The sequence below is a fragment of the Vulpes lagopus genome, chromosome 12, assembly GCF_018345385.1.
Source record: "Vulpes lagopus strain Blue_001 chromosome 12, ASM1834538v1, whole genome shotgun sequence".
Classification (NCBI taxonomy): domain Eukaryota; kingdom Metazoa; phylum Chordata; class Mammalia; order Carnivora; family Canidae; genus Vulpes; species Vulpes lagopus.
This window is the reverse complement of record NC_054835.1, coordinates 82,052,076-82,067,429: the sequence shown is the minus strand read 5'-3', so window position 1 is coordinate 82,067,429 and position 15,354 is coordinate 82,052,076. Positions and strand designations below refer to the sequence as shown.

At 38.9% G+C, this 15,354-nt stretch overlaps 1 protein-coding gene across 11 annotated transcripts in view; it reads right to left on the bottom strand.

The window, feature by feature from the left end:
• Positions 1-1,069: 1,069 nt before the first annotated feature.
• RUFY3 (RUN and FYVE domain containing 3) overlaps positions 1,070-15,354 on the bottom strand; it is a 72,214-nt gene continuing 57,929 nt past the window's right edge. For 3 of the 11 annotated variants that reach the window (XM_041724063.1, XM_041724067.1, XM_041724069.1), the window contains 8 exons: positions 14,602-14,699; positions 10,367-10,486; positions 8,799-8,898; positions 7,045-7,124; positions 4,970-4,997; positions 4,128-4,196; positions 3,531-3,666; positions 2,325-2,468 (listed from right to left, as the gene is read on the bottom strand). In XM_041724063.1, coding sequence (XP_041579997.1) covers positions 2,458-2,468; positions 3,531-3,666; positions 4,128-4,196; positions 4,970-4,997; positions 7,045-7,124; positions 8,799-8,898; positions 10,367-10,486; positions 14,602-14,699 — 642 coding nt within the window. In that variant the 3' untranslated portion in view covers positions 2,325-2,457. Of the gene's footprint in view, positions 2,469-3,530; positions 3,667-4,127; positions 4,197-4,969; positions 4,998-7,044; positions 7,125-8,798; positions 8,899-10,327; positions 10,487-10,726; positions 12,990-14,601; positions 14,700-15,354 lie in introns of those variants that run through there. The other 8 variants (XM_041724072.1, XM_041724073.1, XM_041724075.1 and 5 more) reach the window with 5 other exon arrangements.

The following is a 15,354-nucleotide window of genomic DNA, read 5'->3' as shown; positions in this document are numbered from 1 at the left end:
GGTGCCTTATCCAATAGATTATTGCCAAGTCTAATGTCACAAACCTTTTTTTCCCCTAGGAGTTCTAGCTCGTTTGTTTAGACCCTTGAATAATTTTGCATTAATATTTGTAGATGTTATAGTTGAGGTCCCACCCCACCCCCCCTTTCATGTGGACATCTGATTTTCTCAACACATTTGTTGAAAAAAACTGTCCTTTAAGTCCCTCTGGTCTTGGCACTCCTCTCAAAAATCATTAGACCATATATGTGAAGGTTTATTTCTAAGTTCTCTTCTTTTCCATTGGTGTATAGGTCTTTATGCCAGTACCACAGTTTGTTTCTTTACCAACTGTTTTGATCACTATAGCTTTGTACCAAGTTTTGCCATCAGAAATGAGATCTCCAACTGTTTTTTCAAGATTGTTTTGCCTGTTTGGATGTCCTCTGAGATTCTATGTGAATTTAGGATGGATGTTTCTATTTCTGCAAAAAATACTGGAAGTGGTAGGATTACATGGAATCTGCAGATGGTTTAGACATCTTAACAATATTAAGTCTTCAATTCATAAACATGGGGTGTCCTTCCTTTTGTTGGTATCTTTAATTTCTTTAGGCAGTGTTTTATAGTGTGCAGTGTACAAGTCTTTTTGCTTCTTTGGTTGTTTATTCCTCAGAATAGTATTCTTATTGATGCTACCGTGAATAGTGGAAAACAGCTTTTAAGGAACATGCAACTAATGTTAAGTCAAGGTGTTCATGACTTGGTTCCCTTGGTTCTGTGGACAGCTGCACTAAGAGATTTTTGGAGTTTTGTTTAAAAAAAAAAGGGCTAAATAGCCTATGTGTAAGTCACAATAAAATCTCAAGTGGCTAATTTTTCTTCCTTACATTCCATGTACACAGCTGCCACTTTTCAGTTTCATTCAAAATTACAAAATAGCTTTTGCTAATTTAGGATAATTCCCCATATTACCCTATAGCACCTAGAACAGTGCTGAAAACATGTCGGTGGCCCAAAATAAGAAGAGTGAAGAATCACACACAAAATTTTATTTAATGGGAAAAAAAACAGTCAACAATCTAGGGTAGAATTATTAGATTTTATTTTTCCCTAGTACTCTTAAAGCTCAGTTTCACCATGTAACAGGCCAGACTTCTGGAATAACAACTCTTTCCCAGGCTATAACGTTTTTCAGGAGAATTTATCAAGTACCATGGTTCTAGGATGTTTCCACCCCAGAATTCTAAACCAGTTACAGAATCATAGGTCTTAATTGGAATCAAACAATCTAGACACATGTAACATAATCAAAATAGCACATTCCACTTTTTTTCTTGTGGAATGCACTTCCCTCTTTTACCCCAAAGTGTTTGCTACAGAGATATTGGAGTATCACACTTTCCAAGAAACTGGTCTACCAGTTCTAATTCTTGGCTCAGCCTAAGGTTCTCTCTCATTCAAGAAAATTTAATAAATATTCTGAGCTAATTGCTCTCAGCCATGTACAAATTAAATTTGTTTTACTTTACACCTAAGCTTTGCTTTCAATACCTCCTAGTTGCAAGAGTCAAACCCTATCTCTAAAACACAATTTTATAACTTGGGAGAGCAGAGAAGGACTAGGAAGGGAGTTGGCTTTTATTTTGCAGTAGGACATTCTGAAAAGGGCAGATGTTTACTTTTGGAGTCATTAAGTGAAGAAATGGCAAATGTTTCTCTTACTCTGATATTTAAAACACTTGTAGGCCAGGACCTTTTTTTGGTCCTGAAACTATAATAAATTATATTGTTTTAAGTACATTCAAAATTTATATTACTCTTTAATTTCTTCTCCCTGAGTTTGGGTTCACAGTTTGGTAGGTACTTTAAAGAGGTAGTCAGTGGGGGTGAAGAAGAAACAAGGTTTGTCTAGCAGCACCTGGGGAAAATAGAGAACATCATCTTGATCTCAGTTAACATCCTTTTCTCCTTGAATCTGCAAATGTAATAGAGATGATCATTTTCCTTTTTCTCTTATCTGTATGAACCTTCTCATTATCATCCACCCGTTTTATCCCTATTAGCATAAATATGAATAGCCCCTCCAAAGACGTCATAAAATAAAGCCTTCAGTGAGGGTTGTTTAGATTTAGAAGAGAGAGGCTCAACTGAGTAACTTTTATTCAGTCATTAGGGAAAAAGAGCAAAATTTCCAGCACCCCCAACTACTGCCTTTTCTCCCTGGACCTGGTTGATTTAAATCACTCCTATCAACGCTGGAGTTGATTCTTGAGTTCTGGGCTCTAGGAGATCCTGACATCTAACACAGGTAGAGACATTTGTCCAGGTCTTGGCTTCCAGTCTTACGATGGGCTGGAAGAATATTGTTTCATCAGATGCTCGTGGCAGGGATTGCAAACTCGCTCAGGCTTGATACTTGAAGGAAGAGGCAGTTCATTTGTTGAGCAGGCATTACAGAAGGTTCCTCTGCAGTTCTTACACACGTTCTACAAGGAGAAGAGGAGGTTAGGTGGGGAACAGAAGAGCAGAGTGAACAGATGCATGGAATGTAAAAGGCCAAATAACAGTAAATGGCCAATGCCTAAATGCCTAATCAAGTGTTGGCTGAATGAGTGCTATGTGCAGATAGTATCTGAGGACACACCATCTCTGTCTACAAAGAAGCTTGCTGTCTAGTTCTCAGATCTAAATGAAGAGAAGCGGTGAAACAGAATTCCAAAGAATAGATAATAAACACATAACTTATCTTTAGAATAGTTTCATTCATTGTATTTGCTTTTGGGTGGGCTACCAGTTTGTAAGTACCTAAGCATACTCCATATAAGGCAGGGTGAGTGACCTAGCAAAGAACTGGGTAGCCTGGGTTAATGCTGCTGAGCAGGATTCCTAATACACTGATGTGCTTACTGTTTTCCTATAATGCTCTATATGCACATCCTTTGGGAGATCAGTGTAGCAGGAGCACAGCTTTGTAGGGAAGTTAGTCTCTTTATTAAGCACTTCAAATCTTTAGTGGCCATGCCATTGGGCAGCACGTGGGTCACTCTGGTGAAGAATGACCTGTGCTGTGAAGGCCGTGAAGGGTAATTTCCCATTAATAATGCCACTTTCTCCCAAACAAGTCACCTTCCTGAGGGTGCAGGAGAGGCAGGGGTCACTGTTATTGAAAGCCTGGGAAGAATTTTCCTCTGACCTACTGCAGTTACTCTGCGTGGCCTCAGAAAAGCTAGAATTAGACTAGCTGTTTATTTGGGGACGTATTTATATAATTCCAATTCTATAAAGGCAGTTCATCTTTATCTGATTCTGCTAATTTAAGACTAGGTCATACTATAATTTTGCTTGTTAAAATTCAGCATGATTAGAAATAGTGGCATGTGGATTGGAATTCAGAATTTGGGCCCATTTCCTTATCTCCTTGAAGCACTTGTTTCTTACAGTGATTTGCCCATTTCTTGGGCGTCTACTATGAAATGGGCACCATATTACATGCTGGGGGATATGCTGTGAGCGGGTCAAAGATCTGGCCATCCGAACACCTACTGTACCTGAACGTTCCCACGCCGCCCACTCTAAGACTGGGGAAGTCCTCAGGCAGAGACCCTTGAGGATCCATGGGGAAAACAAGTGGTTTCGGTGTAGACAGCTCATTTCCTTTACAGAGGTTGATCTCCCCCCACACCCCTGCCAAAAGAAACTATTGATTTGTTCTAAGCAGGATGAAGCATTAGAAGAGTATTGATTTTGGGGCCAAAGTCAGGTTGCAGCTGGGCTCTGTGACTTACAACTTGAGTAACTTTGAGAAGTGTAAATGTACTTAAAATATCTGAGCCTAAAGTGGTTTTTCTATAAACTGATGGCACAAAGGAGAGAAGACAGGGACTTGGCCTACACTTTATTACTTTCTTCATGTTAAATAGCACATTCCACACAGTAAGCACTCAATAAAACATTTAGTTACAAATTTATGCTTTAAATTATTTGTATTTATTTTAAAGGGAATTTACTGACTGTGACAGAAAAAAATCCCTATTTTATAAATGCTTGCTCCTTTGCCTTTCTCCCCACTCTGCAGTCTACACAGCAAGATCCCTATATTAAAGGGAAATCCCCATGAAGGGCTTTTGGGTTCTCACCACTGTTACCTTTGTTAGGCTGCCATCTTCCTGGCACAGCTGACATATTTGTGGCTTTTCAGAGAGCAGTGGCTGATCCTAAAGCACATATTGAGCCAGTTAGTTTCTCTTAGCCCCAAAAATATTAAAAACTAAAACTCAGAATATTCATTTTTTTAGTCACAAAATTAATATACAGTATAGACTATCTGGAAACTAAAGAAACAAATTACATATGGTCCTAACATTTTAATACAACTCTGGTAATCCTGTCACTATCTTTGGAGTTATTTTTGTTTTTATAATAATGTGATTTTATTTATAAAAAGAAAATTCAAGGATATGAGTGTGAAGTACAAAGTTCAAAAAAGCTCCATTCCTCCTGTCCTCCTGTATCATCGAGAATGGAAAGGAGCAGGCTTTTTTTTCTTACAACCTATTGGATAAATAACAGAATGGCTCAGTCATGGCCACATTTATCATCTTTCTCATGCAGTTGTCATATCCTATTACATTTGCAAATTATCTTGCAACCATTTATATTTATTTCCAAGTGATCAAGAAGTATTTTTTTTTCTGTTTTATGGAAGGGGAAACAAAGGGAAAAAGAGGTACAGTGAGCCCTCTTAGGCCTCACGAAGAGAGTTTCAAGCAAGAAGTAAGACGTGCTGTTTATGTAGTAAATTGCTCAGAGCTGAGCTACTTCTGATGACAGTTTCAGGCAAATGCCTGTTTGTTAAGGCTACTGTTAGGAGGGGCCACAGGGGCCCGTGTGCATTCTCTGACTTTCCATGCTGCCTGCGTACAGCTAGGGATGGCCAAGTCAATCACATCATTCATACAAGCTATGTGTGAACAGGAGAATCCATTACCTGTCCATCCACGGGGCGAGACGGCAGCCTATAATGAAGATTAAAAACAGTAGCAAACAGCAATTTATTATATTTCTAAATATAGACATCCCAAAAGCACAGAAAAAAGCAACGCTATGGTTCTTTTATGTTGTTGGGAGTGACCAAATTGTTCATCTTGATCTCCAACGAGAGGAAACTTTGGTTGTTAAATCTATTACAATCTGATGCTTGACCCACGTTATGGTTCCTGTTTAAAAATGGACTTGGAGTCCATTTTAGTATGTTCCTTTATTCAAACAAGAAAGTAGTTGAGCATTTGTACCCCAGCCTGTAAAACTCCAGTGGTCAATGCAATACATTTTAATAGTTTTGTAATGCTATTATGGAAATCTACCTGTCATAGGTCGTGTTTTAGTCCCTTCTCCCAAATATTCTTAAAATATAAACTTTGGCAAATTAATCAGTGTAAGGGGAACGAATGAGATTGCCACAGGTGTACCCATTGAGGCTGAACTATTTCTTCCTGAGACCTGGCTGGGCTAACCCTGATTTTCCCAATTTGGAACAGCACTGAAGAAGAGACGCAGTTCTGGGGATAATATACCACAGATCTACAGGGGCTCAGATTCTCTTTCACTGAGTGGCAGTGTGACCACTGGAGTGACTAGGTTTTCAAGCTGTTCCCTGGGCCATAATCCCATGGGTATGGTTAAGGATTGCTGCTCCGGCCAAGACAGGCTCCAGAAGCAGCTATTCTGGAGAACATGGAGAACAGAGACCAAGGATGTCAACAAAGAAGACCTGAGAAGCAGGGACCACTTAGGTGTGCCACCTCACCTCTCTGTGCTCCTCAGTTTTCTCATCTCTAAGGGAGAAATAGATGATTCAATTTTCCCAAGGAGAATGACACTTTTAAGATCATGAATGCGAAACACACTTCTTAAGCCGCAGAGCACAACAGAGACCTAGGTAGTGTGTGGTCTCACATTCCCCAGGCCTAAATCAGAGGGTGGCACCCAAAGTACTCCTCGTTGTTGGTAAATGATTAGGCTTTCGTCTGGAATGGGGCCGATTCTCCAAGCTCTATTAAGCCCTCATTAATTTTACAGCCTTTCTGGCTCCTTTTTGTGGCCCCCCGACCTGTAGGGTAGTTTAAGGTTAGTCCTGGATAAGGCCATGCTCTCTTAGGGAGTAAACTTCAAGGCTTTGAAATCATTCTGGCTTTGGAGGCCAAGTACCTGCATCATGAGTCTTTTGTTGGACTGTGTGATTTATCTTCTGCAACAGCTACTTTGTTCTAATAGTGACACACTTGTCTCATTCTTGAGGCAGCAAAGCCTGGATAGGGAAAGCTGCTAAAAATGCTGTACGGTTCTCTCCAATCCCCTCTATGGTATCTTTCTTGTGACTAACCTTTGCTGTTGCTGCTGTTGCTATGATAGACTGATTTTTGGAGCAGTTTTAGGTTCACCGCAAAACTGAACAGAAAGTAAGTCCTGACATTCCCCATATACTTTGCCTGCTCTCCCCCCAATATCAACATTCCACAGCAAAGGGGTAAACTCTGGTGTTATAATCATCGATGAACCTACATTAACACATCATTAACTTCTCAAGTCTGCAGTTTGCATTAGGGTTCACTCTTGGTATTGTACATTCTAGGGGTTTGGACAAATGTAGATCATTTATCTATCATTATAGTACCATATCAGTATTTTCACTGTCAAAAAAATCCTCTGTGCTCATCCACGCATACCTCCTAAACCCCTGGCGACCACTGCCTCCATGATTTTGGCTCTTCCAGAATGTTATACAGTTGGACCTCCTTCATTTTTTAATGCAGTGGTACTATGTAATATTTTGTTTTGTTAAAAGTCAACTTCCTTGAAGGGATCCTATGCTTCTTCTGAAATGTACTAAATGGGGTTGGTTTCATGTGTGTTCTCTGGTTGATTTATTCACTCCCCTGTCAAAAGGTCTTTCTGTAGTGTTGATATTACAAGTCAGTGTCTGTTCTGTGCCAGTGCCATTGCCAATATATATCAAAAGCCCCCTCTTTCCCACCATCCCAAAATAATGTTCTATCTTAGTACTTTATTAACAAACACCTGTGGCTTTCGTCCAGGGGCTTTTTTAGTTTAACATTTTCCTCTTGAATTTTGTGCTTCCCATCCTGCCAAAAGAAAACAGCCCAATTTATTAATTATTCAGAATGCTAAACGATGATGCAGATTTATTTTTCCTGTACTGTTTTAGCCTAGGTATAAAACTAAGCAGCTTTTTTCTTAGGGAAGGAATTAAACTTTCAAGATATTTTTCCTCTTTCTTTGCTGTAAGCCATTTCTTTACTAATTATTCTGATTGAGTTTGCAACTAATGATTTTCAGAGTAGGTATTTTCCTTAACTTTTGTAATTCAAATAAAATTCAGAATATATCTTAAATAAAATTCAGAATATATCTTAATTATTTACAAAGTGAGCTCAAGGTACCAGTTACTTCTTGGGGTATCTTAGTTACTTCTATATATCTGTGTCTCCACCCCCCCATCCCAGCTGAGCTCTAGAAAACTGGTAAAACCAAGCACCCCCATATCTAGCAGACTGCAATCCTCTGGACACTCAGTCAAGCCACTGCCACAATGCCATGACCACTTACACAGCTTGAGGAGTTTTCTATTCTGAAGGACCAATGTAAAGTTCTAAACTGCTTTTTTACCAATGCTTGTAAATCCTGCCTGGGCAACTTTAGTGACAAACTCTGTGGCACACACACACTGCTGTCTGCCTTGAGCTGCTATCTATCAGCCTCCGAAAATAGAATGCATGTTCTCAGACCACTCAAGTATCAAGGAAAGGAGGTTAAATCAACATTTACACTCCTGGAACCCCTACTGCAGGGCAATTCAAGATTGAGAAATTTAAGGCCTCACTGGAAAAGCACGGTAAGACAGGCCAAGAATTTAAGTAAATCTAATTAGATTTTGTTTGCTGAACTAAACTAATAAAGGTGCCATGCTACAGAAAGAGTAGTATTTGCACACTTTAAATTAGTAATAATGACTACTATATAATAAATAATGACTACTATATAATAAATTTCTGTTGACTATTTGCTATTCTCCAGCAAATTAGCATCTCTTTCTCTAGATATTTTAATTTCTTGCTTATAAATTTGTCCTGCTTTGCTATATATAATATAAACAAAGAAGCTACTTTTTCCTCTGGGTTTGTCTTTGACAGAAAAGGTATTCCATACTTCTCATTTTATTATTTGAAGAGGCTGGCTCCTGTTTCCTGGGTCCCAGAGATGGTCTCACTCAATTTTAGCTTCCTCAGCATAAGCTGGGGGTCTCTCTCTTAAGACTGTTCTGTATAAACTTCTACTGTTGCACTTTAGGGGGGTATTACTTTCTTTTTCCCAAGCAACTCTAGTTCTAGTTTTCCCAAGAGAAGTACCTTGAGTATACCAAAACTGAAATCCTCATGATTCTGAAAAAGGCATACGGAAGCAAATCAACATTTAAGACAATTCTGTTAAATGGAAATCAGAGTTGGGAAGGATTACTATAACATATTATTAAAGATATTAGCCAGCAGAAGTCCAAGGAACACAAGTTTCTATTAAGATACCAAAAATAACCTAAAGTGAAAGGGCTAAGAGGGTCACTGAAAATCATGGTTATGAATCCTCTTTTCCAAGTGAAATCAAGTTAAAGAGAGTATCTAGAGGTAGCATGAGAATCAAGGCCTTGTGTTCACTCTGGGTTTTGTCTGCCATCTGCATACTGTCTGGCTCGTCAAGGTAGCTTCGAAAAATAAATGAACAAGGGTAATAACAAATATTACCGTTTTGGGTTCTGGCTTCTGAGAACCCTTTCCTGGGATGCTCCTGTTGTTTTGTAACCTTCTTTCTCTTTCCTGTTTTAGTTCTAACTCAAGCTGGTGCCTGGGATGGGCAGGAAAGGAAAAGGATCAAAATTTGGATTTCTGCACATACATTCTCTAAAGAATGCCAAACCCCTTTCTTAGAGCTCAGCAATTCAATTTTAATACTTGATTAATAAAAAGTTACCAGATATATATGAACAATCAAGTTTTAAGGTGCTAAAACACACTACAGTAAAACCACTAACACTAAAATATAGACAATATGTTTAATTTTTCTTAGATAATTAAGAATGTACTTTGAGGGGTGGCTCAGTTGGTTAAGTGTCTGCCTTTGGCTCAGGTCACGAATTCAGGGTCCTGGGATCCAGCCCCAGGTGGGGCTCCCTGCTGCTTAGCGGGGGGTCTGCTCCCTCTCCCTCTGCCTGCCACTCCTCTTGCTTGTGCTCACTCTCTCAATAAATAAATAAAATGTTAAAAAAAAAAAAAGAATGTGCTTTAAGACCTCCCAGTGCCTATGGGTCACCACTTTGAATATCAGTATTTAATATTAACTCTTAATAAAGAGTTGTAGTCAACTGAATGACATTTAGTAGGATTTACTATAATTACAAGACAGTATTTACAAAATGTCAACTAGAAAACAATATGAAAGCATCAACACTGTAGTCCCATTTCATCTTAATTAGCTGGTCTCTCTTTAATGTTCAATGCCCAGTTATTTTTTTTAAAGGTTTATTCATTTATTCATGATAGACAGAGAGAGAGAGAGGCAGAGACACAAGCAGAGAGAGAAGCAGGCTCCATGCAGGGAGCCCAACGCAGGACTCGATCCCAGGACTCCAGGATTGCGCCCTGGGCCAAAGGCAGGTGCCAAACCGCTGAGCCACCCAGTGATCCCTCAATGCCCAGTTATACTGTTAGCCACCAGTGTCCTTACTAGCCACGTGCTTTTATATGGAACAACAAAGTTTTCTTTATTTGAAGTCAGTGGCTTTGGCAAAGAATTGAGTCTCATTTGACAGACAATATATGGAAGAGTGGCTAAGGACTTGGGAATCAGAGAAAGACTTTTAAAGTGCTGCCACTTACCAGCTGAACTGTGTCGATCTGGACAAATGAACCCATCTAAGCTTTAATTTCATCTGAAAATGGGTAATACAGTGACCTACTAGCAGGATTGATGGGAAGTATTAGGACAAAATGCCTACATAGTAATTTGTAAGGTTTCTGGCACACAGTAAAAATGTAGGGAATACTGTTATTAGTGTTATGTTGGCTATTAATTCTCTTATTCCTTTCTATTTGTCTGGGACTTGAGGTTCTACCTTCCTAATTCTTTGATCGCAAAGCATGTTGATATGATTTGGGAATGCTGATATATGTGAAGCTTCCTGGATACTAATTCCAGAGAAAGGACATCGCAGAGACAGAACAGAGAGGGCTGGATCATGGGACCCCCCTTCTCTCACTGCTAGCCTTAGCATTACCCACGACCACCCTTGCAGGTCCTGCCGCCCTCTCTTCACCGCTGCCTTGTGAGCTCCTCCACTTCCAGCTGCAGACTGTTTATCTTGTCTCCAAAGTCCTGCTTGAAGAGCCGGTTGTCCAACTCGGCAGACTGGCGGCCCCGCTCAGCCTGGCGCAATCTGGATGTGAGCCATATGAACTCGTGATAAAAAACAAAAGCCATGGTGGGGAGGAAGACCAAGTTTACAACACAAAATAAAGCAACCCAAGGAAGAGGGCATGGAGAGACAGAGGGAAAAAAAGCCTTGTAGGACACAGGGGAAGAAATTATACGGGAATGGGGTGGGGTAGGGGTGGGGAGATGGAGAAAAAAATTCTAAAAGAAAAGCAAGATGAAGGTGAACCAGGCAGAGGAAAAGTTGATTTTCCATTTTTTTTTTATTCTAGTACTACAGTTTACAGCCATTAGATGATAAACAATAAAACATCACTTTTTAGAAAATCCATATCCAAAACCAACCTCAAGTACACAGTAATTAAAGTCAAATCCACTTTTTTGTTTGTGTTTATTTCCTAACAGGTTTGGTACCTTATATTTCTGCTTTACACACACAACTGGAACTTGCAAACGGGCAACTACCTTCTTATATGTGAAATTAGAACATTTTCCTGGTCCCTTCCCTATATCACAATTATATTAAATCACTGACATTATACATTAACCCTTACCTAGGCTTTGAGTTCTTCTAAAAGGAAAAGCCTCTGTCGGAGTTTGGCCATCTCTTTCCTTTTCCATTCCTACCAGGTGGTGTGTGACTAAGTGGACAAACAACTTCGCACCGGGTCTATATAAGAGTCCTGATCATATTCTCTGGAAAATTCTAATGAGTATTTTCTTCTATATATCCCATAACTTTGCACCTCTAAAGAAGCATGTTCTAAAAGGTGAAACATCTGGGGCTCTATAGAATAGAATTGGAAAGCATGCTATCTGTAGTCTTTGAAATGCTTTAGTGTTTGAGCACTCTTCCCAAATGCTCATAGAAAAGGCAATTCATCACCACAAAAGGTTGATGAAGGTACGAACAGGTGCAAAATTATAACAACTAAAATAAGTTCAAGAGCACAGGTTATTCCATGAGGTTGGTCATATGCTCTTTGACTTGACTTTGGTTCAAGTCTGTAAGGATCTACAGAAGCACACATGAAATCTGTCTTACTCTCTTAATTCTGTTTTTTTCCAAGAAGGTAAAGAGTTTCAAAAGCTAGAAGCAAAGGGGGGTTATCTTTGTTCCCACCTAAGCAGCTGAAATGCTGCAAATCATATCAAAGTGAGAAAATTTTTGTCAAAACTTTTTGAAGGAATGAAGGCTTATGTAAAGCTTGTTCCCCCAAATCAAAAGTCATTAAAAAAAATCCAAGTATTTATAGGATTATTTACAATGTAAAGCCTAGAAAGGGGTAGATCTGTGGTCACTTAGAAAAAGAAGCCCTGCTAATTACTGTGTATGGATATCTACTGGGAATTTTTATTTTTAGACTAAATAATAATAAAGAGTTTATCATGTATTTCCTATGCTGAAATGGTTCACTAATAATTAGATTGTTAGTTTCCCGGAGATGTTAGCAAATCTCCCTTCGGAACAGAAAGTAATAGAAACTCTGGAGGAAATGTTTCTAGCAAGAAATGACGGTGGAAAACCATCACCCATGTCTATACCTTGTTGTCTTTACTCCAAAAGGAAAAGCAGGATAGATTTGAAAATTGTGTAGTGTTGTGCGGTTTGTTTGTTTTTTTATAGGAGATGAGTTTTTTTCATTAAAATTATTTTCTCTGAGCTACCTAAATAGGAAGTGGAATTGCAGGAAAATGGCAGAGGTAGAAGATGACAAATATTAGGAGGGTTTTCCAAGCTTCCACATTATTATGTTATCATAAGTTACCTAAATCACTAACTTTATCTCTATGTACTTTAATGAAATGTAAGGATGCGGGTTTTCCCCCCAAAAGTCACTAAGGCAAAAAAGTTGCAAGCAATCTTAGTTACTGAGAATAGAACTGTAGTGAAATACTAAGTACTTATCCGTGGCTTGGGGGGTAAACCTACACAAGGAAAGTGGGAAGGGGCCAGGGCCTAGGAGACAGAGCTACTTTAGAAGAGTTCAAGTCCATACGGCTGTCACCTCCAGTTCACCACATCACAGTGGCACAGCAGGCTCATTGGTACAGACAGCGCACCTAGAATCTGATATTGTCTGGGGCTGAGTTGTAAAGGCATCAATAATATATGCACACAGGGTCCAATCCCTAGGTGTTTTTTTTTTTTAATGGTGTGTTTGTTTATTGGTCAACTCAGACGTAATTTCTCAAAGTTTATTTGGCAATTAATTAAGAACCTATACTAAATGTTCTAACTCTGGGGAGAAAATAAAGAAGAAAAAAACCCACAGCCTATATATCAAATTTTTTTTTTTAAATCCAACAAATTCAGAGTCAATTTTTGGTGACATTTTATATAGAATCAGAACTTAAATGTAATAAGTTTCAGATTTCTTTCTTTACAATTAAGTTGTACTTCAGACTTGAGAGGTGACCAACTGCAAAATGCCTAATGATGTTTTGGGATCAGTTTATTTGCTGCACTATTTAAGGTCTTTGCCTGTTTCACCAAATCCTTTTCACTAAATTAGTAAAATAAAAATAAAATGGAGTGAAAGGGGAATGAGAAAAATGAATAAATGGGAAAGACAAAAATAGCAAGAGATTAAGTCAGCTTAAAATTTGAAGTCAGTCATTATTTTAGTTCTGTCTACTTCAAATGCCAAGTCAAAAAAACTACTGAAAAATGATTCTACACAACATTTCAGAAACACAATTTATGAACACCAAAATTAATTTGTTAAAATCATAAACATATAACTGCTTGTGAGCACGCACTTAGAGAGCTTTCTAGATAGACTGATTCCTTTTTACTTAAAGTTGGCCAAACCAGAAGTTTCAAATGTATTTACTAATTTGGAATTAACTTGTGAGTTACCATTAATGTGCAGTGTCATTCAGGACCCTCCCTGGTCAAGACTTATCTGAATAAAAGACATCCATTCATCTGTTCATTCATGCATCTGCTAAGTGAATGCCTTGTATGTTCATGGCATTAGGATCCAACGAGGGAACTTAGAAACTCATTAACTAACCTTGAGGAACTCACACTCGCATCAGAAGATACATATGTAAAGGGCTATAACATGAGGCAGAAAGTGACGAGAAAGCAGTACAGATGGTACAGAAAGGTACAGATGGCTACAGGAATTCCAACCAGGACAAATGGGTATATGATTGTTAGCTGAGCAGCAGCCACAGAGGAAGCTTTGGAGAGGTGGTGGCATTTGAGCCTGAGTGTAAAAAATGGATCTGAAGAATGAAGAAGTGGGAAGAGCAAGGGCCTTTCTAACTGGTGGAAATATCAGGGCAGGCAATGGAAGGGGAAAGTGCAAGCATGGGCAGTTTGGCTCAAACAAAAGAAGGGTCATCAGTGGGTGTTAAAGGTGGCAACGCAGACTGTCAACACAGAATGACCGTAGGTGCCGGGGCTCCTTCAATCTTGAAATCTCAGCCATTTCTCTCAGCAGCTGAGTCACCAGGAAGAAAATGGTGGTTTCAGTCATATAGAGAAACAAAAGCAGCACAGAGAAGGAATGTGTTTCAGGCAGACTGAATTGTAGGTACCCATCGGGAAAAGCTGGTCAAAGTTGATGAAAACTCAAGACTGGTTTCCAAAGGGGGACAGAGCTGGAGACAGATCTAAGATTGTGGGCTGGGGTGACAGTGGACACGACAGAAGTGCTCAGGAGAAAGAAGAGAGACAAGGGAGATGGGAAGGAGGAGAGAAAGGAGTTAAAGTATGAGAAGGGCCTTCAGGATCCTGGCATCATGAGCATGAGTGCATTCCAAGACTTTAGTGATGAAGAATAGAAAAACTGCAAACATATTTAAAAGTGCTTTCATCCTTTGTATCTATATCCCTCCCTCAACATGACACTGAAATGGGATTATGTCAGAGTGTTATTGTTCTGCTGTTCATAACAGCCTCTCAAGAGGCTGATGTTTTTTAAAATTATGTTTTCAGTGACATCTTAGAGAAACACAAAATTTAACTGGCTCTCTACCAGCATGTCTGGTGTTAAGTTGGGAGAATTTAATACACTTTGTTTGCCAAATGCGTAAACACATTCTCTTCCCTCCTACCGTGTAGTGAAAGCCCAAAATGTTTCACTAAAGAAATAGCACTTTTACCTTTGTTCGAGTTGTTTGATGGTAGCAGCCATCTGATTAGTCTTCTCTTCCAAACGACTGTTTAATTCACTTTTCTGTTTTACTCCTAAGTCTGAACTCTGTTATGGAAAAGAAGTATGAGTGATGTACACAGAACATAAAATCCTGAAATAAATCACACATGCCTGTTGAACCTAATGGTAAGCGGGAAATTGAGAAATAGAAATGCTCACTTATTTGTGTATCAGTTAATTCCCAAATGGAGAAAAAATAAAAAGCAACTTTTAAAACTAGTATTGCTATATGCAGCTTTGTCACAAAACTGAAGATCAGAAGGCTCATCAATTTATATTTCAGTATAAGAACTAATGGAGTTTCATTAGTTTGCTCAGCAAAACAAGTCAGTCAGAGAAAGACACATACCATATGATTTCACTTATGTGGAATTTAAGAAACAAAACAGATGAACATTGGAGAAGGGAAGGAGAAATAAAATAAGAGGAAAATGGAAGCAACCATTAAGAGATGGTAGACTCTAGGAAACAAGCTCAGGGTTGCTGGAGGGGAGGTGAATGGGGGATCAGATAACTGGGTGATGGGCTTTCAAGAGGGCACCTGATGGAATGAGCACTGGGTGTTATATGCAAGTGATGAATCACCAAAGTCTACCCCTGAAACTAATAATACAGTAGGTGTTAAAAACTGAATTTAAATAAAGAATGAAAAAAAAGCTAATGGAATATATAACTCAGTTGGCAGATTAGGCTAAAGTGT